The following is a 24,488-nucleotide window of genomic DNA, read 5'->3' as shown; positions in this document are numbered from 1 at the left end:
TGCAGTAGCAAACCTGCATGCAATGCATCACGCAAGCGTTCGGGGCTTGCCTGCTACTGTCTCCCTCCCTGCTGTTCCTTTTAGCATTGGGCCAGCAATTTTTTTCTCCCACGTTTCTTTTTTACTGCCAAAAGAGAAATCAAGAAATACCTCATCCAATCCGCAATATATGCATATCGTTGAAACCTCCTTTGGCCAATACATCCAGAAATTACGCGTGCATGGGATAAAGTCCGTTCACAGTAGCCATGCCATGTTGACGCCGTCCTGCCGGCCAAAGCTCCAAGTTCTTGAATCTTGATATTGGCATGTTCGCGCCCCACATAGCGAGCTCGCTGTGCTGTGCTTAATGTCGGCTGGCCGTCCTCCAAGAGATCACTGGCATGCAACTGGGCATAGTGCAAAATTATGAAGACCATCCACTCGCCATTGATATCATGCTCGAATACGCGTGTAGCACCCGCCGAATTCTGCCCGCCCTCGCCCTCGGCGTGTGCTGCCTCATGCCCTCATCCACGGCCTTCGGCATCCCCATTGCCACTCTGTCCGCCTCAACGCTCCAGCCGGCCCCCCGTGCTGATTGCTCCCCGTGCTCCAACGGCCCATGCCCAGCCGGTTCGGTTCAGAACTTCAGATGCTGGCCTTTTGCTGCTGAAATTCCACTGTGCATCAAACGCCGACATCCATCTTATTATCTATATCTATACTCTATATCTATACTTCTATATCTATACTTTACTATTAAAAGACCAAACGTTACTTCCCCTACATCCACACGAGAAAGTGCACACAGGATTACCCCAGACGTCCGATCATACCCACTAACTACCATCCAACTGTCCACGTTTCATCAACCATAATACAAACAGATCGACGGTTGTAAGGAAATGTTCTGCCGGCAGACTCCCACGTCCAGGCTCCTACACATCCCAACGATGACAACTCCATCCAGCGAATAATGCCGTATCTCCGCGATCAACGCCACCACGCCACGAACCTCGCGTCGGCACGCCGTCCCGCCGTCCTCGCTCCGCCCCGCCCGGACGCCCTCGGCACGCGACCCTCGCCCCTGGTCTCCGCGACGTCCTCAACCCGCCTTGCAGCCCTAACTCTCCTCAATACGCCGTCGTCACGCCGCCGCCCTCGCCCCGGTGTCAGCGACGTCCTCGACCCGCCTTGCAGCCCTAACTCTCCTCAATACGCCGTCGTCACGACGCCGCCCTCGCCCCCGGTGTCAGCGACGTCCTCGACCCGGCGCACTGCCTTACCTCCGGTGTCATCACCCCTGTAGCCAGCAACATCTCCAGTACATATGACTACTGCCGAACCTGCCAGTGCACAGGTTAGATCAACTGAATTTGCACGTCTTTTGGTCAGACATAAGACAAAGGGAATTGCTCTTTTAATCTGACAACGTGTAATTTTATACTTACAGTACATCATAATTTGCATAGCACACTGAGTTCAGGCAGGGTTCGTGAAGTGTTTCAGAACAGGAGCCATTGAGAAGACAGTATGTCCGGATCTCAGCGTAGTGGGGTACGTACTCCCTTTCAGGACCTGACGAACAACGACAGTTCAGGTAAATACATATATCACCTACTCCTAGCTACTAAGATCATGTAAGTACCGACTATGTCATTGCCTCGCAGGTCAAAAAACAGATCCAAAAGAACTAAAGAGACAGAGGGAAAGGGAAAGGTATGCACTAAACAGGGATGCAATATTGAAAAAAAGAAAGGAGGCAAGGGATCGTAAGAAAGCTATGTCCGCTATTTTAAATGGAACCAACACTCCATCTAAGCCACCCGTGGCCATGTCGCCTGGTTACTCAATTTTCTCTGTTCTTTATCATACATTTCATTAATCACATCTAAAGACATGTTAATTAAAAGTCCCTTTCGACAGGTTTTGACACTGTGGGGATGCCCAGTGCGCAGTCTGCTATCACCCAGCAACGACACACACCAATTGTGGAAGGTCATGTGTTCTCCTACATCCACACATACTACCGGCTTTTGTGTGTCAGGAACTGACTTTGGTAATACAATTTTGGTGCAGGCATACCTGTTGATGTGGTAATGAGTGATCAGACTCCACTTCATGGTCCATGTTCACTAAAAACACCATATACTGTCATCTCTAACAAGGAAAATGTTAATAATATGAACTCTGCCATTGAGTCCTCCCAACTGACTGTGTTACGACCGCCACTTCAAGCCTACAGATGCAGCAGTTCGTATGGTAATCATTTCTGGCTCATATTAACAATCGTACATAATGCACACATACATCGTACATATTATAAACCTCTGTTGCTCAAGTTTTCTTGAACCTAATTCACACTTACTATACAGAAGAAAAACAAGCACTGAAGAGGCAGAGGGAAAATGCCCGGTATGAGCAACATAAAGAAGAGATATTGCAAAGCCTACGTGACAAACGTCGTGCAGCCAAATCTACAGTAGTGCTTACAACCGGAGAACAAAACCAATCTGATACAGGTGATGCCAGCTACATGAAACACTGTATATCTTATCTTGGATTTCCTAACTGAGATTCACTCGATGTTTCTGTAGCTGATGAAGATTGTGATTGGCTACACACAAAAGATATGTACCTGAGACAAACCATTGGAAGGAGGATGAGGCGAGACAACATAGTCACTGCGTCGTCACGTGGACACAATCAAGTCAACAATTATAATGGTGCTTTCATTAACTACTTCTTGGTTCATACCTTTCATTCATCGCTGATACTTGCCCATTTTGCAACATATGTTGTCAGGCAACGACCACGACGATGATGCATATGGAATACTGGAGCCCGATGGCAACACAACAAATATGGATGGTACACATTAATGCATTTACGGTTCTATGTTTATTTTAGGATATCTTATAATTATTACAAACTAATATTTGTCTACTAAATAGACTGCTTGGGAGTTGAAAACCTTATTGAAACTGAATATGTTGAGCCTGATGAAGAAGCTAGGATGTTCGCCCACCAAGGTACCTTATTGCTATCATGAGTTTCCATATATAGTATAATACTGTCTTTTCTGCGGAACAAAATATTAATTAATCTTCACATTCCAATCCAGATGTTGACTTTGAATCCTACCGAGTTGAACGACGTCACACTGATGGAACACCAACAAATGATCCTGATGATAGGGCTTACATTAACCTTCCCAAAAATCACCACGTCCTTAGAAAAGTTAGGGACTGTCTCCACTGTGGAGCATTGCGGTTTCAATACGAGGGACCTGCATTTTGTTGCAGAAAGGGGAAAGTAGATTTATTTACTCCCGAGGTCCCAGACGAGTTGAAACGGTTGTTCACAAGTCAACGTGATGACGATGCTAAACATTTTCGAGACAATATACGGTATTTCAACTCTCACTTCTCATTCACAAGTCTTGGAGTCACCCTTGATCGTCGAGTAAGCACTGCAGCAGGAACCGGCGTATATACCTTTCGTGCTTGTAGGGGGTTGTACCACGCTCTTGATGAGCTGGTGCCGGCTGATAATGGCCCTAGGCATTTGCAACTCTATATTTATGATACAGATCATAACTTGGTGCACAGGACTAATAGGTCTTCAGATCTAGATATAGATCTCATACGGAAAATTTTGGGAATACTAGAGCAGAACCCTTATGCACAGGCTTTCAAGAGCCTTGGGTCTGTTCCGAATCTAGATGAGTACAAGATCTCACTAAACACAGATATCAAGTTGGATCAACGTAGGTACAATGCCCCAACGACTTCTCAGGTGGCAGCGATATGGGTTGAAGGGAGCGACCCACAAAACTGTTTTGACAGGAGTGTTGTCGTGCATGCCAAAAAAGGAGACCGATCACTCTATATTAGAGCGTACTATGGGTGCTATGACCCATTGTCATATCCACTGTTTTTCCCACGTGGGGAGACTGGGTGGAATCGTTGGATGCCGTATGTTCAGGCCCCCGATGACACCACCCAATTTCGAGCGCATAATTCTGGACCGCAAGAAAACCGCACCTCTGATTTACATACAGGTATGATGTTCATTATTAATTTGTTATCTACTTACTATCTTTAAGAAGAATAATAAAAACATTTGACTTCGTTCACCTATCAAACAGATGAAAACTTGATTAATGGAAGGGAACGAGTTGGCACCTTTGTGCCAGATGAAGACCGGGTCACTGGTTTACATACATGTATGGTGTTCATTATTAAATTGTTTTTATATACTTGCTATCTTTGTGAATAAAAAATGAATATGAAACTTATGAATTGGTTCGCCTATCAAACAGATGATAATTTAATTAATGAAAGGGAACAAGTTGGCAATTTTATGCCAGATGAAGGCCAAGTGACTGATCTACATGCAGGTACCAGTCATCATTGCTTATATTCTTAAGCAAATCTTATGTTGTCAGTCATTATGAGTCCAGCCAGTCTACTGGTATTTATGTTCAATATTGTAGATGATAATGAGGATATCCAAGATGAGGATTTTGGTGACAATGAGGTCAATGCAACACAATCCAGGAAATTTGTTAGTGCAAGGGAGTACTACTGCTTCAAGCTACAGGTCAGGAAGAAGCTTTTTAACATCATCTTGTTTGGTGGGCGCCTTTTCCAACAGTGGGCGGTTGATATGTATATCAAGATTGAGACTATGAGGTTGGACTGGTACTCAAAGCCAGAAAATCAAAAGGTTATACGAGCTGATCTCTATCAGGTATGGTGCTTTTGTTTATTCCAATACATCGTAATACAAGAACATTTTGAAAATCATGCCTTTTCCATAACCTTGTATACTCTTCCAGGGTCTTGTTGACACCATCGTTGCCGGCGAGTCACGCGGTGATCGAATTGGCAAGAGAATCGTGCTTCCACGTACGTTTCCTGGTGGTGATCGCGACATGCAGCGGAGGTTGCTGGATGCGATGGCAATAGTCCAACGGTGGGGTAAACCGGATTATTTTATCACGATGACTTGCAATCCCTATTGGGAGGAGATAACCCATAATCTGATGCCTGGACAACTGCCACAAGACCGTCCAGACCTTGTGACAAGAGTATACAAGGCTAAACAACGAGATATGATGGACTTGCTAAGTAAGGGTAAGCATTTCGGAGAAGTTGCAGCTTATGTACATGTCACCGAGTTTCAGAAACGAGGCCTTCCTCATGAGCATATACTTTTAATCATGAAAACAAATAGCAAGTTAGCATCCCCAGATGACTATGATCGGGTGATATCCGCAGAGATACCTGACAAAGAGAAACACCCCGTTCTGCATGACCTGGTCGTCAAACACATGCTGCACGGACCCTGTGGTGAGTTGAAAAAGAGTTGTCCTTGCATGATTGAGGGACAGTGTAGGTTTCATTATCCGCGAGATTTTTGTGATGCCACACAACAAGGGAAAGACTCTTATCCCATCTATCGGAGGAGGGACGATGGGCGTGGAGTTAGGATCAGAGGAGCGAATTTGGACAATAGATGGGTGGTCCCTTACAACCCTTCTTTGCTTATGCGATACAACTGCCACATTAATGTGGAAGCATGCTCGAGCATCAATGCAGTCAAGTATTTGTTCAAGTACATCTATAAAGGCCATGATCGGACGTCCTTTGCATTCGAGCAGGACATAATCAATGATGGTGGAATCATCAATGAAATCCGACAATATAGGGATGCACGCTACGTATCTCCTCCAGAGGCTATTTACAGGATTTTTGGTTTCAAAATGTTTGGTGTCAGTCCATCAGTGCTGCAGCTCCAGCTTCATTTGCCGAACATGCATACAATTGCATTTAAAGCTGGTGAAAATCTAGAAGATGTTGTCGCTCGACCATCTTCATCCAGGTCCATGCTTACCGAGTACTTTGAGATGAACCGGAGGAATCCGCAAGCACAGAAATTGTTGTACAGAGAGTTTCCAGAGCATTATAGATGGATAGCTGGAAAAAAGAAGTGGCAGAAGAGAAGAAATAACAGATCACAGATTGGAAGACTTGTGTATGCACACCCTGCTGAAGGAGAGAGGTACTACTTGCGTGTGCTGCTATGTCATGTTCGAGGTGCCACTTCTTTTGATGATTTAAAAACAATAAATGGCAACCTATGCACTTCCTTCAGAGAGGCATGTGAGCACTTAGGCCTCATTGAGCACGACAAGACTCTTGATGATTGCATGACAGAGGCAGCCACATTTCAGATGCCTTCTGCCCTAAGACGGTTGTTTGCAACTATATTGGTATTTTGCGAGGCAACAGAAATCCGAAAATTGTGGGATAAACATCTACCATCAATGTGTGAGGACTACAGTCGTAATGAATCCAATGAGTCGGTACTTGCGCAGATGGTCCTTCGAGATATTAGGGATATGTTGCAATCCATGGGAAAGGATATTAAGAGCTATGGACTTCCAGATCTGGTTGAGACCGATGGTTCTTATGACAGTGAATACAGAGAGGTAACAGAGGAGAGGCAAATCACCGCGGACACAGAACATCTAGATCTATTTAGCAGTTTGAACCATGAGCAGCTAGCTGGTTTCAATGACATAATGGATCATGTGATGAACAAAAAAAGCCAGATATTCTTTGTTGATGGTCCAGGAGGAACTAGGAAGACGTACTTGTACAAGGCATTGCTAGCAAAGGTGCGTTCCATGGGCGAAATCGCGATCGCAACTGCTACATCTGGTATTGCAGCGTCGATAATGCCTGGAGGACGCACAGCACACTCCCGGTTCAAAATTCCAATCAAGCTCACTGACAACAGTATGTGCGGTTTCACAAAACAGAGTGGTACAGCGGAGTTGCTTAGACAGGCGTCCCTGATAATTTGGGACGAGGTCGCTATGACAAAACGACAAGCAGGTGAGACGCTTGATAGATCACTACAGGATATAATGGAATGTTCTTTGCCATTTGGAGGAAAGGTTGTTGTCTTTGGTGGTGATTTCAGGCAGGTCCTACCCGTTGTGACACGTGGGACAAGAGCACAGATAACGGATGCTACACTTTTGAGATCCTATCTTTGGGAGAAGACCCACAAGATACGTCTCACGCGCAATATGCGGGCACATGCTGATCCTTGGTTCTCAGAGTACCTACTAAGGATAGGCAATGGAACTGAAGAGACAATTGGCGACGATTATGTCCGTCTCCCCGAGGACATTGTCATTGGCTATACCGAGGATGAAAAAGCTATTAACATGCTCATCGAAGATGTCTTCCCATCTTTGCAGGCCAATGCTAGATCGAGAGAGTACATGAGTGCACGTGCTATTCATTCAACCATGAACGATCATGTCGATGACCTGAATGACAAAATGATCTCCAGGTTTCCAGGCGAAGAAAAGTTATACCATAGTTTTGACTCAATTGAGGATGACTTGCAGAATAATTACACAATTGATTTTTTGAACTCAATCACACCAAATGGCTTGCCCCCGCATGTTTTGAAATTAAAGGTCAACTGTCCAGTCATTCTGCTCCGGAACCTCGACCCTCATAATGGTCTATGCAATGGAACACGGCTTATGATCAGAGCCTTTCAGGATAATGCAATCGATGCGGAGATTGTTGGTGGTCAGCATGCTGGAAAGAGGGTGTTTATACCTAGGATCCCTATGTCACCCTCAGAGGACATCTCACTTCCTTTCAAACTTAAGAGAAAACAGTTCCCCATCCGCCTGAGTTTTGCCATGACAATTAACAAGGCACAGGGTCAGACCATCCCAAATGTCGGCATTTACCTTCCCGAGCCAGTATTCTCACATGGGCAGCTATATGTTGCATTGTCAAGAGGAGTGTCGAGAGAGACAACACGGATTTTGGCCAAGCCAAACAAGGATGTTGATAAATCCGGGAAAAGCACCAAGAACATTGTCTACAGAGATGTTTTGGATAGATGAGGCAGGTGCATTATTCCATTATTTCTTTTCACATACTATGTTCGCTTTCAAAACCAGCTTATGAAACTAGCTCCTTACAAGCTTTTCATTTTTGTAGCCGTATCTCATGTCATGCACATCACTTCACATTTTTTGTTGATCAGGTTTGAGAAATATTCTTGTTCAGGAGAATTAAGGCTTTGCTGTGGTTACTGGTCTCCACATGTGCAACTTGTAAACCTATTTGGAAGAGAAGAGCATGGTCGAATGATGCTACGACATGGGGTCAGATCATACATAATAAGGAACGCTTTGTGCTGTATCCTGTACTATCTAATTTTTCCCTTCGAAATTATGTTCTGTTAAACATGTTCTTGAATGCCCAAGTGAGATGCTCTATGATATATTTGTAACGAAAACTGCAAAAGACTGAGATTCCTGGAATATATTCTTGAATGCCTAAGTGAGATGTTCTATGATATATTTGTAACGAAAACTGCAAAAGACTGAGATTCCTGGAATATATTGAAGTTAAAAGGCGTTTTTTACTACTATATTGCAAATAGGACGTTCCCGGATCTATAGCACACGAGCTCACATGCTTTCTTTTTTTATAGAAGAAAACAAATCAAAAGAATAATGCATACAGTATTCATAAAAGAATATAAGTCATGTAACAGACTAAACTGGTGGATAACCACAGTGGGCGAGAATACCTCTTCCAACATGCATCAAACCAGTTCAAGATATGCCTCCTATTCCGATTCCAATTTCTACTTCACCTCTTCACTGATCTCCCCCTTGGCTGGCTTGATGGATCACGTGATGAACCAAAAAAATCAAAAGAACAAGTCGTGATCTCCCGCAGTCGCTTGCTCATGTACAAGAAGGCAACCACCATACATCAGCTGAATTTCAAATGAAACATAACAAATTAGTTTCTCAAATATTAAAAGGGTGTGCCTTTTCTGAATTAAGCCCACGGTTACAGAAGGAAGGTGGGCCAATCACAATATTTATGCATATAAAATGTACCACGAAAATAACTCCAATAATTTTGTGTGAGCATAAAAAAAGCACAAGATAAGATTCTGGGGCCTCAGAAAAATCCGGGGATGATAGCAATCAGGAGTCCCCAATTATCGCGATAGTAGTTTCCTTTCTCTCACGATTCTGCCTTATATTGTCTGATACCATTACTTTCACCTCTCCTCCATCCTCCCTCACGATCTCTCATCCGCATCCCAACATACCTCCACAACAAGTCTCTCCACTGAGCCGCACACATCTGCCCTTGGTGAAGCACCGTCATCGTCCATGTCTACGCCTCCGTCACCGGTGCCCCATGCGAGTCAATCTCCAACCAGATCCAGTACTACTGTCCATGCTATCGAGATGGTAAAGACATATTATATCTCTGTTCTTTCTATGCAAGGTTTCCTTGTTGTACCTCTTGGATCGGGTAGGCTAGGATTCCGGCAACAGTGGTGGTAGGCATTACCTTCTCCTTGTGGCTCGAGGAGCCACCGGTGCCGGCCATGGTGACGGTGGCAGGTGACATGGTGACGGTGTCAGGTGATGGCAGAGAGTAGTGGGCGAAGTGGTGGCGGCGCTTCCCATCAGCACTGCACTAACCCTAGATCGGTAGGGGATTAGGTGGGGTGTACGGCGTTGCGACGAACCTCGTATCTCGAGCCGCCTACCCCACCTCTTTATATATAGTGCAGGTGACAGGGGCCCGTCAACCATAGTGGGTTGAGCGCCCCCGATCAGGGCGCGGATCTAAGGGCCCGGTGGGTCGTTAGGCCCACACGGTGGAGATCATCCTAACATTCTCCCCCTTGATCTCAACTTTTACTTTTGACCTTATACTTTTACTTTACTCGTTTCATAACAGATCAGTACATAGAACATGTTTCATCGTCACAGCTCAATTACCGATAGAATCAGACAGCCACAACGTACCTCTCAGTTTTGAAACAAATTCTTTAACCTTGGGCCCTTTTATTGTCCGGAAATTTTAGACTATACCATAAAACCCATGTCGACTGTGTGTTCTCCAAACACACTGGGCGGTAAGCCTTTAATAAGCAGACCTGCAAAAACTTGTTTGTTGCTTTTATGCTCCAAGCATTTCAACATAATTCCGGACTTTTCTCCTTAACAACGTACAACTTTGTGTCAATGTGTTTGGCACCACACTTGACTCGTCATAGGAGTGAATTACTTAAATGGTTATCGCTGCTGTCAACCATTATCAACTCCGGGTACAGGTTTCCATAACGATTTTGCCTGTCCCTCAGCCTCATATCATGCTATACTTTATATTTGCATCACATTGATGATAAATGATTCATTCTATAGAGTTCTTCCACACAAAAACTCCTAATGTGAAGGTCAACGACAATTGTGGATTTCGTTGTACATTTCACAAGTTTTTATCTTTGTACTCACAACCTTTTGAGAGCACTTGTTTCTTTCAGCATGAGGCCGATATCTTTGACTCCATTCCATCAATTTAAATATGTACTGGACATTGCCAAAACAACCCGGATATGTGAACTATGTCACGATAATGTTACACTTTTGCATTCATAAAGCTTCCAACAGCTGAAGCATATGGTACCATATTCATTTGGTCTATTTCACATTGACTCTTGGAACACTAAAGTTCCCAAAATCATTACCCTTTACTATAAGAACAGGCGTAGGTTTTCTCACATGCATACTTTAGAGACTTTTCAAAGTATGCTCATGCGACACTCCTAATACCCCCCCTTTTTTTTCTTGGTGAATCTCAATAATTATAACGAGAGTCACTCTACTGAGAACATTCTTTTGAACTTTGAGAACAAGAACTTCTTTTCTCCTGCTGCAGTAGATTGACATCACCATTAGCAAGTAGGACGTCATGCACATGCACAGGATTAGGAAATAAATTTCCCGTTCTATAACTTTGCATGAATACAATTGTCTTCTCATTTTCTTTAACCCAAAAAACATCTGACTCTACTAACTTTAAATGCCACTGTCTAGAGACTTGCTCTAGTCCACAAAAGACTTCTTGAAGAAGTATCCCTTGTGTTCTTTACTTTCATCTGATGTAACTCAGATCATGATGTGCCACTAACAGGCAAATTGATCCTATAGTCTTTCATCTCCAAGAAGCAATAGGTATTACAGGACCTGTATCACAAGATCCATGTTTACTCATTCCTCCTTTATGGAGCTAACAACAGGTGTTGTATAAGTCATACAACATGCTCCCCCAGATACAATCTATTCGAGTCTTAGGTATTTTCATACCATGCTCCCCCAGATTACTCCATCTTTACTAAAAATGGCGTATCTTTAAACTTTATTATTTGGGTTTATTCTGTTAAAACTTTCTTCTTTATGGCACTTTAAGCACCGTCTTAGTATTCCTTAGTCTGCTTTCGGAACTGTAAAAGATCCAGGAATACATCTATTTCTTTTCTTTAGGGGTATTATTTTCTTTATGGCACTTTAAGCACCGTCTTAGTATTCCTTAGTCTGCTTTCGGAACTGTAAAAGATCCAGGAATACATCTATTTCTTTTCTTTAGGGGTATTATTATGATCGTCGTACTCCCCCAGATGATCGCATTCTTCATTAATGGATATCTCATATTTCTTTCTCCCCCTCGAAATGTGGCAAGAACTTTTCTGCCACAATTTCGAAAAACCATTCACAACTCTTGTGAATTGAGGAAACTTTGAGTATCTACTTCATGTATCTGATTACTTCATATGTAATGAAGTTATCTGTTAACGGTATGGGAGTACTTTTTCCTTATTCCTCATTCCATTTCGGAAACTCAAAATAGTTCTTTATCATTAGTACTTTTGCAAGTCACACTTGCATATCATTCTTATCTTTAGGTTCGTCTGTAACTTTTATTCTCTTTGGATTTATTGAGTGCTTAATGACCGTTGCACATAAGGTGTACGGTCGATACTAGGAAAGCATAATAGCTACTCCATACTTTTCTCCCAGAGTGGGACACATTAAACGCACATGAGTCATCATATCTTTCTCCTGTCACACAGGATAAGTCTTAGCCAAAATTTCTCCTGACGTATAGGATTTTTGACATAATACTATGTCAACTTTACCCAGTTACGCAGGTATTTTCCCAGACTTTCCCCGCCATGCGGGTTTTATCATAATCCTCTTTTCCCGCTATGCGGGTAATTCTCTGTAAGGAACATAAATGCCAGAATTGGCTCTTTTGACTGCATATGCAATCATGAAATTCAGAAATAAATCCGAACGCTCTTTGACACACATGCTTAATCCGACGTTGGTCAAATTAAACACGCATGTTGCTTGTTTCATCTCAAATCGTGTTGACTGAAAAATCTTCTTCATATAGGATACATGAAAGACATTCGTCAACCAAGACTCTCAATGATCTATTTTTTTTCTTTTCTTGGATTAATATCCAAGAATTCTTTTCTTTTGAAGCCATTCTTTAGAGAGAACATACTCCCTCACGTTATGACCTTTCTTGGTATCTTTCGGGTAACAAGTACCCAGCCATTCGCTTTCACGAATGAAAGCATGGAAAACTTTTAGTCTGAGAAAACATAGCCAATAATCAACAATAATGAGCATAAAAAATAACCCTACGTTGGTCTGGTTAAAAAATATGCACATTAAACTTTTTAAAACTTCCTTTTTATACTCTAAATCACCGTTGTGGTAGAATTAGAATAAAACACATTCTTCTACATTAATTCCATATCACCGTTGGGCGAAAATGGAAATAATGCATATAACTCATAAACAATGTGATGACAGTATTTCTATTAACAACTTTGCTAAGAAATAATCATCATCATCAACTTTATTGCAGCGGAAATAAGAAATATACGTTCCTCTAGTTCAAGAGCATTTCTTCATCTTTAACTCTTCTCTAAAAAATGATCACTTTGATAAAAAAATTATCAGAGATTTAAGGTTTGAACATAAGACTCATAGAATTATAGTACTGTTATCATCAACGTTGATCAGAAAATAACAATACCATATTTTAACTTTAAAAGAAATATCTTTCTTTTATCATAACAAAAACTATCTGCATCTTATTTCACCTGCATCTTAGTTCACCCACAGGGGAAAAACAATGCTAAGAACAGTTCTTCCAATTAAATTTTCCCGTTGGTTCCAATTTAATTGGAGGATAAAACTTTTACTTTGCAGCGGAAACTTTACAATATTCTATTCAAAAACAATTCTGTGCTCTTTTACTCTCTAAGCAATTTTAACCGGTTGGTTCAACAATGCATTAGAGAAGCAACAATTTAATCTTTTACTTTAGTTCTATTCAGTTATGAAAGAGCACTTATTTTTATTTGTGGCAGAAAAAGATGAATAAAAAAAATCATGAACTTTTTCTTTTCAGAGGCATTACTTTTACTTTTCTATTTTCTAAACATAAACTTTCTTTGGATAGAAAAACTGTACTATAATTTGCCCAAAAAACTGGACAAAAAATAATATAAAGGAAAAATACACACCAGCAGGCCAAAAAGCCCGCAGAGCACGCCCGCTCGCGGCCCACGGCCTGCCGGGCAGGCTCCGCTCGGCCGCCTGAGCTGCTCGGCCAACGGCCCACCGCGGCAATGCGGCTGAGGCCAGGTCGGCCGGACCAAAAGGCCCAAGGCACTTTCGGCCTACTGGCCCGTCTGTGGATCTAGGGGTTTCATCTTGGTCGTTCAATCTGATCCTATGGTAGAGCACCGCTTTCGGTAGATCAAAACTCGGAGGAGCCGATCCCCCCGACCGAAACCCTAGCCACTCGTTCGATCTGTCTGCCTCTTCTCTCTCTCTCGGTCTCTTTCTCTCCCGTCGCCAGAGACGGCGACTGCCTGGCCGCCGGCGTCAGCGCCGAGGCTGCCGCGCCGCGCCTGGCTTCTTTCTCCCTTCCCCCTTCTCTCTTTCACCTTTTTGTGACAGAGAGAGACTCGATGCGGGCTGACCTCCTCTGCTCCACTCGCGCCCGACGGCGACGGCGCCGAAGGCTACCGCGCCGGCGCTGGCCACTCTCTCCATCCCCCTTCCCTCTTTCCATTTCTTTCTTCGTTCTCCTGCTTGCGAGAGAGTGAGAGATGCTGCGGGTAAGAGCCACGCCGGCCGCCGGCGATGGCGCCGCGCGAGCACCCTTTCTCTTCTTTTCCCCTTCCCCTTTTTGTTCTTTAGACAGAGAGAGATACGAGGCCGAGCCCTCCACTGCTCCCCTTGTATTCGACACGGCGGAGCGGTCGACGGTGGCGCCGTTGCCATCCCTTTCGCCGGTCACGCGTTCCCTTACGGTGAGCGCGCCGCCGTCGAAAGGTTTGGCCGCGGTGCCCTTTGCCCCTCTCGGGGTGGTTCTTCGTCCGGACGGCTCGGCTTGCCGATGCCCGTTCGGATCGAGAGGAACTGGCGCGGCCAGAGTGGCGGCGCCACTTTTCCGGTGAGGCCCGAGGCCCTTCTCCGGTGATTTACTTTGCCCTGTCTAGGGTTCTTGGGGGGAGGGAGGGATCTTTCTTTTTCTGTGTAATCTTTGTACCGAAAAATCTTAGCCTACCATGGCCTGATACCATTGTTGTACCTCTTGGATCGGGTAGGCTAGGATTTTTCGGCAACAGTGGTGGTAGGCATTACCTTCTCCTTGTGGCTCGAGGAGCCACCGGTGCCGGCCATGGTGACGGTGGCAGGTGACATGGTGACGGTGTCAGGTGATGGCAGAGAGTAGTGGGCGAAGTGGTGGCGGCGCTTCCCATCAGCACTGCACTAACCCTAGATCGGTAGGGGATTAGGTGGGGTGTACGGCGTTGCGATGAACCTCGTATCTCGAGCCGCCTACCCCACCTCTTTATATATAGTGCAGGTGACAGGGGCCCGTCAACCATAGTGGGTTGAGCGCCCCCGATCAGGGCGCGGATCTAAGGGCCCGGTGGGTCGTTAGGCCCACACGGTGGAGATCATCCTAACATTCCTATCTAAAAGTGTCATACTTGAGTTGTTAGGATGGCATCAACAAGGTAGCAAAGGATGAGGATATAGATAATATGCAGGTTGAAGAGGTCATAAAGAAGGACGAGGATACAAACTATGAGTCGGCACAGTTGATACAAGAAGACTCTACTATGGAGGATACAGAGAATATGCATATTGATGAGGTGATAACCGTACAGGAGGATACATATCCCGAGTCCACAGAGGCAAGTTTTCTTTCCACATGTCATTACTATTCTAATTCTAACACCACATAGCACTTTGTAATTTTTTTAGTACAATATCATATCAAAAAGATATTCTATCTGTTATAATATTATACTACCATGTGTTTTAGCTACCGAGAGATGACGAATCAAGTGAAGTACTCAACAATAATGAAGTGGAGGAAAATAATTGCACGGAGAGCTCAGAATATACACCTATTCTTGAAGAAAACTTAGCAAACAGAGAGGCCAAAGATTCTGAACATACAAATGTGACTTTGCTTTTCCAACTATTTCTTCCAAAACTATTAATTATATTATATCCTACATACGGGTAATTCTTTTAATATTGTTTTCAGAAATTAACCCACAACGAAACAAGTCAACAAATGGTGGCAACTGAGGACGAGACATTGGTACAAACACCCGGCACGGAAGGGCTTCAAACTATAGAGGACGAGCTAACAATGCCCGTGCATATAAAGAAACATATACGACGACATAACAAGCCTAAGAAGGCACAAGACTATGTTGTTTCTCCACAAGGCACAGAACAAAACCGTCAATGTCCTTGTACTGCTATATTATTGTTTTTGTGTTCATTATCATTAAATGTTATTATGGCCATCGTGACAGATTATGCCTGCACTGGCGATGATTGGTCCGTTATAGAAAAAATCAGATCCGAACCAAGTAAAGAAAGAAATTTAGTGAGCATCGGCGACGCATTTCTGAAAAAAAGACATTTACTATCTCTTCTATCTCCCAAAGAATGGGTTGGCGACGAAGTAAGTATATTAGGACATGAAGATGCTATTTAATTAGAAGTATGTGTCATCTAATATACTATGTATACTTTTAATTGTAGGTCATAAATACGTACATAAATTGCATGATTTTTACGGAGCATCTACAAGTAAGGTCAGGTGGAAGTGTGTTCTTAGAGAATGCATGCATCTCTAAGATGATGAAGATCGGTAGCTATCTGCCCTCAGATGACATGGATGCTGCACCAGCATGGGTATTAAACAGAGCCAAAGCGTATTTGGAAAACGATATGGTTAGTCTTACTTTTCTACATATTTCTATGAACTACAGCAAGAACGACCGATTCGTCCACATACTTCTACAACTAAAATAATCATTTTCTTCAGATATACTTACCAATAAACATGGACGACATTCACTGGTATTTATGTGTTATAAATGCCAGAAAAAAATGTGTTCAAGTGCTCGACTCGCTAGGCCCATACATGAGCCGCAAGGACCTCACTGATACGGTTAGTACTTAGTCCTACTCCCCCATCTTTTCTAAGAACCTTCTTTTTCTTATTTCTCACTTGTGATGCTTATACTTTTTCCATTTGTTGGTACAACAGCTAGAAGGACTAGAGGATTTATTCAAATACGCATCCAAGCATATGGAATTAAAATCCGATAAGTGGATTGATCTAGATGTTACAACATGGAAAAGAGAAGAATATATTAAGAGCAGTCTTCAGACGGATGGGTACGCCTCCTACTATAACTCATCGCATTTATGCTTAACAGGGCACATTTGGTATGTTATTATGTTTATTTTATCACTCATAGCATTCCTGAATCACATTTGTTCAAGAGATTTGGTATGCCAATGCAATTATTTACCCATTGTATGCCAATGCAATTGACACAACACCTCTCATGAGATCTGGCCTAAATAATGGAGCTCAAGGCGATACACTTCATTGGGCTGCATATAAAAAATGCGTTACGATTTTCAATCTTTTTTTATTCACTCATAGGGCTAAATAGAGTAAGCAGTCACGCATTAACTTGTACTATCAGCTATGCTAGCAATATTACAGGAGAAGTATCAGCTATGCTAGCAATATTACAGGAGAAGAAGCAGAGCGTGTTCTGTTATACTATTAGGCAATTGAGCATAGATCAAGTGTTTCTTTCCGCACCTGCATAAATTATTTGGGTATAACTCCATGCCTTTTTTTTTACTTCTCCATTTGTACCATCCTGCAATTGGTACAAGCAATGTAAAAAATAACATTCTACATACAGGAGATCAAGAACAAGAACTGAAATTGCTATTACCATTACCTGTGATATAAATAGTGCGAACTTTGAATCAACCACTTTGTGGTACCTGGAAGAGTTATTGTCCATCATTTGGTCAGGAAGTGTGTTCTACTAAGTGTACAAACTGAAGCTGCATGAAGAGCAGAGGAATGGAGACAAGGCCTACTTGAGGATAGATAGATGAACTGACCTCTGGCAATAGTCTGGTCTATTGCAAGCCAACAACAGCGGCGACAGAGAGATTAGGCTGATCCTGTAGAGCACGTACGCGAGCTGCGAACTCCTTCCCAGAGCAACTTGATGACGCACTGGATCTCGATCCAATTCGATATGCCTGCTCCCGAATTGTGTCGACCAGCTCACATCTCGATATCCTCTGGGGCAGTAGGATGGAGGCGGCAGAGTCGATCCAGGGAAGATCCGCGGGGTTGGCGGCGAGGCAAGGCCGCGGTGGTCAGAGGAGGGGGCGGGGCGAGGCCGTGCTGGGGATAAGGGCCGACGGGGCGAGGCCCTGGAGGGGATAGGAGGAGACGGGGCGAGGCCCTGGATGGGATAGGAGGAGACGGGGCAAGGCCGTGGTGGTGGTGGTGGTGTGGGTGGGGTGGGGGGCGCCGGCCGACGTCGTGCCGGGAGAGGATGTGGCGTGCTGCAGAGTAGGCGCCATGCTACAGAGGAGGCGGCTGGTGGAGGAAGAAGTGAGGAGTGGATAAAGCAAAGTGATAGTGTACTGGAGAGATCGAGATAGTGATAGTGCGACGGACGGCTTCCTGTTGCTCTTTTTTTATTTTATTACTTTTCACGGGCCGCTCCTTATTAGTGTTTCTTTGGTTGCTTTTTTTTCTCTTTTGCAATCTGACCTCTGGTCTATTTTCTATCACATAATTACGCCACCCAGATAATAGTACATCGACCAAATGGATCATCGGCCGTGTCTCTTTTGTTTAATTTTTGTATCTATGATCGACAACCCATTCGGTGAAGTAATAATTATATGGGTTCCTCTCAAAATAATTATGCATTCACAAATTCATTTTTTTATTGATAACCACTTTGTTCATTTGATTTATATATAAAAAAAATATATGGGTTAGAAATTTAGTTATTTTATTGATAGCCCTTTTGGTCATTTGATTTATATTAGCGGCAAACGTTGTTTAGTTCTTTTTTTACGAGCGTATCCGGTATGATAGTGTGGTTCAGTCATCATCATTTTATGATACTATTTTTTATTAATATTTTTGTTATTAAGCATAACAAAAATTCTTTATCATCAAGGTGGTCTTGTGGTCTCTGGATGTTAAATTACATGGAGTACTTCACGGGAGATAGTTTGTCCGACACTCCTGAACAGGTATATTTTCCATCGTATCATGATACTAATTATTTTGTGTTGTATCATTATTTGAAAACTAAGTCTTATTACTACTTCACTTTAGGTTCACATGACAGATTTTAGAACAAAATTAGCTGTCATTTTAGTCGACTCGGAATTCAATCATGACGATATAAGAAACCGTGACTTGGATGATGATGAAATCAACAAGGATCCCACTGATTGTATGATCGAAAGACCTCCTAACAAACCTAAAGCATCCAACTCATCGTCACAAGTTGAGCTCATCTCGCAATCATTTATCCTTTCGCCGTCTGTCACTCCAACAAACGACGACTTAATAGATGAACTTTGCTTGTTCATCAGCATGGTTGATGATGTCCCGATGCTAGAGTAAGACACATTTTTGCAATTCATTTTTGTTCCTATTACTCTTGTATAATGACAGAATTCCCATTTCACAGGAGCGAATGGGTGAAAAGCTCTCAGCCTTACCCTATTAGTTTAAACTTGAGACAATTAAAGAACATATTAAAAAATGATGAGTACATGGATGCTGATTGTTTTAACATGGCTGTGAGGATACTAGCGTGCCACGACGTCCAGCTTGCTAGAGACGTCCCAGTACACTATATGGATCTACGATTCTGTGTAAGTTATTTTAATCACATTTTACATTTTGCCTCATTCTACTAATATTTTCTTACAATATTGTAGTCCATGTCCCACTATGCACGAGTCCCAAGTCAACGTGACGGTATGGACATCGCTATGTTGGCACAATTGTTTGATAGCTGGCCTGACAGCAATGAGTATCATATCTCAGAATGTGATACGGTAAGATTTAAATTCAAATTTATTGTTTATTTGGTCTTATGAATGATAATAATTGATGTATTTCTAAATGCATGTATGTATCATTGTAGATTTTATTGCCTCGTGATATTCTTGGATTATTTTTATTGTTTGTCTTGGACCAACATAAAAAAGTTGTCTCTAGTTTGGACCCGCTTTCAATACCCACTTTCGGAAAGCATATACTTGAAACTATGGCCAACAATCTAAACCTTGCACTCCAAGCTGCAAACCCTGCCTTCAAGGACGACATTTTGATATGGGGATGCAAAGTTCCTGCTGTTCCCACAAACTCATACGGGTACGAATCTTGTCAATACGTCACAATCTTAATTGATTCATTCAGCTTGCATGTAACATTTCATACATGCAGTCCCCTGTCTGGTTATTTGGTTTTCAATTTAATGCACTCATGGCACGATGGGACGCTACATTTTCCAGTACCCAAGGTAAGTATTGACACCATGCTCATTTCTACACACGTTACACATTTTTTTTAATAACAATGTTATATAATGCATATGTAGGATGATTTTGAACTGAGGAAGCGATTTTTGGTTCATATTTTGAAATATGAAGAGAATGAAGTTTTAAACAATATCCCGGTCTTAGAACGAAGCATCATAGACCGGATCAAAAGATGGACCTTCCAGAGAGGATCATCATCAAATAGCGATTACTAGATAATGTTCCTTAGTTGTTATTTTTAAGTATTTTTGTAATAAGTAACAATTGTAATATATTTATGTCATCGTTATTTTATGTGAAGACACGTGTATTGGTCGTGTGTTACATGCGCGGGTTTTTTTATTTTGTTTTTAGAATTTTGGGATCACAACATTTCAACAATGGAAGTCTTTCACCGGTCAAACAAGACTTATGACTTAATCTAAAATAAATTATTGCATTCAAATCATTGTGCGTGACACACATTTAAATGTTCTGCTAAAAACAAAGATGAGAGTTCATGTTTTTAGTGTATTTTATTAGGATACATGCGTTGCACGTGCACGCTTACTAGTCTTCAGTAAAGAAAAGGCTGACCACATGGCTTGAAGCATAACTGGCATTCAATCTTGGGGAACAACGTCCAACGATGTCATTGAAAGTGGGATCTGGCAGCCACCACGTCTTTTTAAGCGAGTTGAATATTCAGATATTAGGCGCGAGAGCGACCACTATTCAGAGGAAATTTCCTCAACCAGTTTGTACATCCGGAAATCGACCAGCGTGGGTGACGGTTGCATGATGGGGTTGCAGGTAATCGGATTGGCCTCGATTCTCTCCTCCCGCATCTCGTCGAGAAGAGATACTGGCCGGTCTGTTGTATCAGACCAACGAAAAAGTCCCGTAGGAGACAACCGTACGGCGCTCGCTCGCCGTGCTCCAACGACCCATGCCCAGAGCTTTCCAACCTTGTCCAGCCATCGGTAGCATATTGTAGGTCCACGATCAGAAGTATTCCCCTCACGCCAGCACCACTCATCGTCGGGCCATAAGCCTCGACACCAGGACATGCGGCCGCAGCCAACGCGGCCCTCGGACAGCATCATCGTGGCCTTGGCGTTGCACATGCGCACGCGAAGGTACCCGCCCAACCCTCGATTCTTGTCAACAGTGGAGCAAGCCGACAACTATAGCCCCGGCCACCTCTCCGCAAGACGGTGTGCGTGTGATAGAGACATAAAAAGGTGTGAATATGTAAATGATCATGCATGAGTGAGACATAGGCAGATGCCGATACGTTGTGTATACATGAGAGAACGGTCTTCTATTTGTACTTGTGTATGTGTGTGAGAGAGAGAGGAGCATCCGTAACACAACAACCACCTCTCTCGATTCGCCCGTCCCTCGCACGATGGCATGTAACACATGCATCAACGCACACATTTTGACACCCTCACCCGGCCCCTGCCCACCTCAAGGCCCGCACATCGCTCTCTATCTCGCACGCACAATCTCTTCATGAAAACCCTATTTAGCATGTAGCTTTCCGTCACATACACACACATTTCTCTCCATACGTTTGATTTCTCTCAATATATCTCTTTCTCTCTCACACACACACACACACATCACACACACTCCCCCTCCCCCGAGCACACAATTCATCCCCATCCAAGGTTATATGGCGACCACTCTCGCTTGTGCTTCTCTGCACCCCAGCATGCACAACACCTCAATCTTCAAACAGGGCATCGAGGAGATCGAAGACGACGACCACACTGCACTAGAGAATGCGGGGCCATTTGGAAGCAGGATGATGTGATGACGGCTGACTGACTCCTCCCCCCTCTCTCCTGCACAAAATTACCAATCCCTCTCTCTCCCGCACAAAATTATCAATCCCTCAACCCACGAGATCCTTCCCCTCTCGTCCATGTTTTTCCAGCTCTCTCATCAAACCTGTAGTCTCTTTTCCTTCCACGTGTACAGAATCCGGATGCACACGCATCTCACGTATATTACATGTCTCCATCTTTCTCACAGACCTAACTTCTTCCTCTCTCTTTCTCTCTCTCTCTCATTAGGTTTGTCTCCTACTCTCTCGTCCACATACATACAATCTTTCCCTCCCTATCTGCTCCATCTTCGCAAGCTCTCTCTCAACATTTCATTCACACATTGGGATGTGTTCAAAATGTTGCTTTTATAATGGATGATGTAGAGTTATGGTTGGTTTTGTTGCATCCTACAAAGTAATAACTATGAAATGCATTTAGATTCTCATTTGACTGGGATTATGTGAGTTTGAGCATATTGTGAAGTACTATAGACCTCGTATACATCTTGGAATTCAACAATGATTGTAACTATTGAATTGTATAGACCATTACATTCGAAGTCAGTAGCCTAATATATTTATTTCACAATTACAACAAATGATTAATTCACTAAAACTAAGAAAACAAATGTGTACTCCCTCCATTTTTATTTAAGTCCACGTATTAGCATTGGTCAAAGTCAAGTTTTCTAAACTCTCAGAAAGTTTATAACAAAAAATATTAACATATACAATAACAAATAAATACCATTAGATTCATTATTGAATGTACTTTCACATCATACATATTTGTTATGGTAAATGTTTATATTTTTCTATAAACTTGGTCAAACTTTAGGAAGTTTGACTTTGGTCAAACCTAATATGCAGAGTTAATAAAACGGAGGGAGTACTAGTAGTTACTAGTACTACTAACTACTAGTACTACTCGCTAGTTGCTTAGCCCAATCACCCAACACGCCACACGGGGAGTTCAGTGTCACAAAAATTTGAGGTCAGCGGGAAAATCTCCCGCGACCCTGATTCGAGCAGTGCAAAGTTACCATCATAGCCTTCGGAACAGGCCTACGGATGACGCTTGGTAGGGGGCTGTTTTCGTAACTTCAGGTTCACCCTACCCAGCCACCCCACCCCGGCACCCAGAGTAGTACACCTGAATACTCCCCATTTCTATGCCCACCGCAAAATAGACTTCTCCACGGCACTGCAGCCTTCGTGCTCCTCCCCTTCTACATCGGCGCACTCGTCCACCGCAGCGCATCTGCCTCATCGACGACCTCGTACGCCGCATTGGAGCCGGTCCACCGTCGTCGTCGTAGACGGAGCCTCTTCCCCGACACCGTCTTCCACGGTCTCGGATCTTCTTCCCGGAAGCCGATGCCAAGCGCAGAAGCACCACTGTCGTGGACAATGAACTGACTCCCGTTGCCGACCATGATGCACAGAGGCCGCCACGACCATCGTTCTCCTCCTCGATTGGTAATGTGTTTATTGAATCACTTAGCAGTATCTGTGCAGTTCCAATTTTGTTCATACCTACCCTTAAAATTTCCTGGTTGCTATTGTTCTCGTAAAAGTAATTGGTTATAGCCTCCATTGTCCAATAAAATATCAGCTTGTAATTGTGCGTCGCTCCTGTATCGTGCTGTGCTTGGGTAGGTTCTTCATCTGCAACCAGTAGTGTGGCAAATGATGGAAAGTTTTTTAGAACTAGCAAGATGCCCATGCGTTGCACGGAACATCAAGATGCATTTGTATGAGTAGTTTATCTTGTGGGAGAAAAGAATGAACGAGGGAAGGCCTTATTTGCAAATCTGGAGAGGGGTGTGGGTATCTTTCTGCAAAATTGCCATAGTTTCCTTCCTATCCGTCGGATATAAATCGGATGACCTATATTGCAGGATGGCAGGCACACCATCATCACCAACTCTGTTTTTTAAAAGAGTAGAGAAGTAGAGATAAATATTAAATATAAAATAAATATAACAGTAGAGAAGAGAGTAGAGATAGCAGGGACGTCAGGAAAGGATCGCGCGCGCGGGGAAAAAGCAGCTGAGCGCGCGCTAGTTTTGGCGCGCGACGTCTGGTGCACTTTATAAAATCCAACGTCCTCCCACCGCTATGTGCCTTGCCGCCGCTCTCTCCCTGCTCTGTGCCTCGCCACCGCTCTCTCCCCACTCTGCGCCTCGCCACCGCTCTCTCCCCGCTCTTTCTCGCCTCGCCGCCGCCGCGCCACCATGCCGCCGCGTCGCCGGGAAACTTGGGGATACTGCGGCGTCCGCGCGCGCCCCTCCGACGACTTCTCCGCCGAGATCCGGTTCCGTGGGATGTGCGGCAATTTCAACACCGCCAATGAGGCCGCCCGCGCGTACGACGCGGCGGCGTGGAGCCTCCGGTGGCCTCATAGAACATTGAACTTCCCCAACGTGCCGACGCGGGAGTGGGCGCAGGAGCTCGCGCCTCTACCGTGACTTATCACCGACGAGGATCATCGCGACAACCGGCGGCGGGATCACCGTCTCGGCATCGCCGAGGTGGACGAGGAAGCCATGGTGTTGCGGCGCCAATGCTTCCCGCAGGACATCATCAACGAGCGCGAGTTCTACGCGCAAAGGAGGGCGGAGAGGGAGAAGAGGAGGGCGGAGCGAGCCGCCTATTGTGAGGACAAGCGTATGCGAAAAGCGTACACTCAATTCAACATGAGGCTAGGAGCAGCGTCGCCCTGGGAATCCGACGACAATCGGTATCTTCACGCCTACATTGAGACGTCGGAGGAGGACATCACCGAGGAGGAGTCAGACG

The 24,488-nt window shown here is 43.8% G+C and overlaps 2 protein-coding genes across 2 annotated transcripts; one reads left to right on the top strand and one right to left on the bottom strand.

The window, feature by feature from the left end:
• Positions 1–65: 65 nt before the first annotated feature.
• On the bottom strand, positions 66–20,976 carry LOC120973261 (uncharacterized). Its single transcript, XM_073504782.1, has 8 exons — positions 20,615–20,976; positions 17,405–17,989; positions 17,236–17,281; positions 17,091–17,151; positions 8,626–8,817; positions 2,068–2,221; positions 1,434–1,560; positions 66–1,328 (listed from the first exon to the last, which is right to left on the bottom strand). Exons 1-5 carry the CDS (start codon positions 20,974–20,976, stop codon positions 8,786–8,788), a joined length of 1,086 nt encoding a protein of 361 aa, XP_073360883.1. The 3' UTR covers positions 66–1,328; positions 1,434–1,560; positions 2,068–2,221; positions 8,626–8,785.
• Positions 1,817–7,930, top strand: LOC123497005 (uncharacterized). Its single transcript, XM_073504783.1, has 9 exons — positions 1,817–1,826; positions 1,909–1,980; positions 2,062–2,244; positions 2,788–2,853; positions 2,937–3,014; positions 3,107–3,751; positions 4,307–4,384; positions 4,481–4,737; positions 4,826–7,930. Exons 1-9 carry the CDS (start codon positions 1,817–1,819, stop codon positions 7,928–7,930), a joined length of 4,494 nt encoding a protein of 1,497 aa, XP_073360884.1.
• Positions 20,977–24,488: the final 3,512 nt, after the last annotated feature.

This window comes from Aegilops tauschii, chromosome 1 (genome assembly GCF_002575655.3).
Source record: "Aegilops tauschii subsp. strangulata cultivar AL8/78 chromosome 1, Aet v6.0, whole genome shotgun sequence".
NCBI classification, from domain to species: Eukaryota; Viridiplantae; Streptophyta; class Magnoliopsida; order Poales; family Poaceae; genus Aegilops; species Aegilops tauschii.
Note: the sequence above shows the minus strand (reverse complement) of the source record. Positions and strands in the feature narration are given on the sequence as shown.

Excerpts from the sequence above, each read along its gene's own strand:
- LOC123497005 (XM_073504783.1), top strand. Across the intron at positions 1,981-2,061 it reads ACACACACCAATTGTGGAAG|GCATACCTGTTGATGTGGTA; the intron begins GTCATGTGTTCT and ends ATTTTGGTGCAG. Across the intron at positions 3,015-3,106 it reads TAGGATGTTCGCCCACCAAG|ATGTTGACTTTGAATCCTAC; the intron begins GTACCTTATTGC and ends ATTCCAATCCAG.
- LOC120973261 (XM_073504782.1), bottom strand. The coding sequence starts at position 20,976 with ATGTGCAACGCCAAGGCCACGATGATGCTGTCCGAGGGCCGCGTTGGC. Across the intron at positions 17,990-20,614 it reads ACGCTGGTCGATTTCCGGAT|AGCAACAGGAAGCCGTCCGT; the intron begins GTACAAACTGGT and ends AAATAAAAAAAG. Across the intron at positions 17,152-17,235 it reads TCGCACTATTTATATCACAG|GATGGTACAAATGGAGAAGT; the intron begins GTAATGGTAATA and ends TACCAATTGCAG.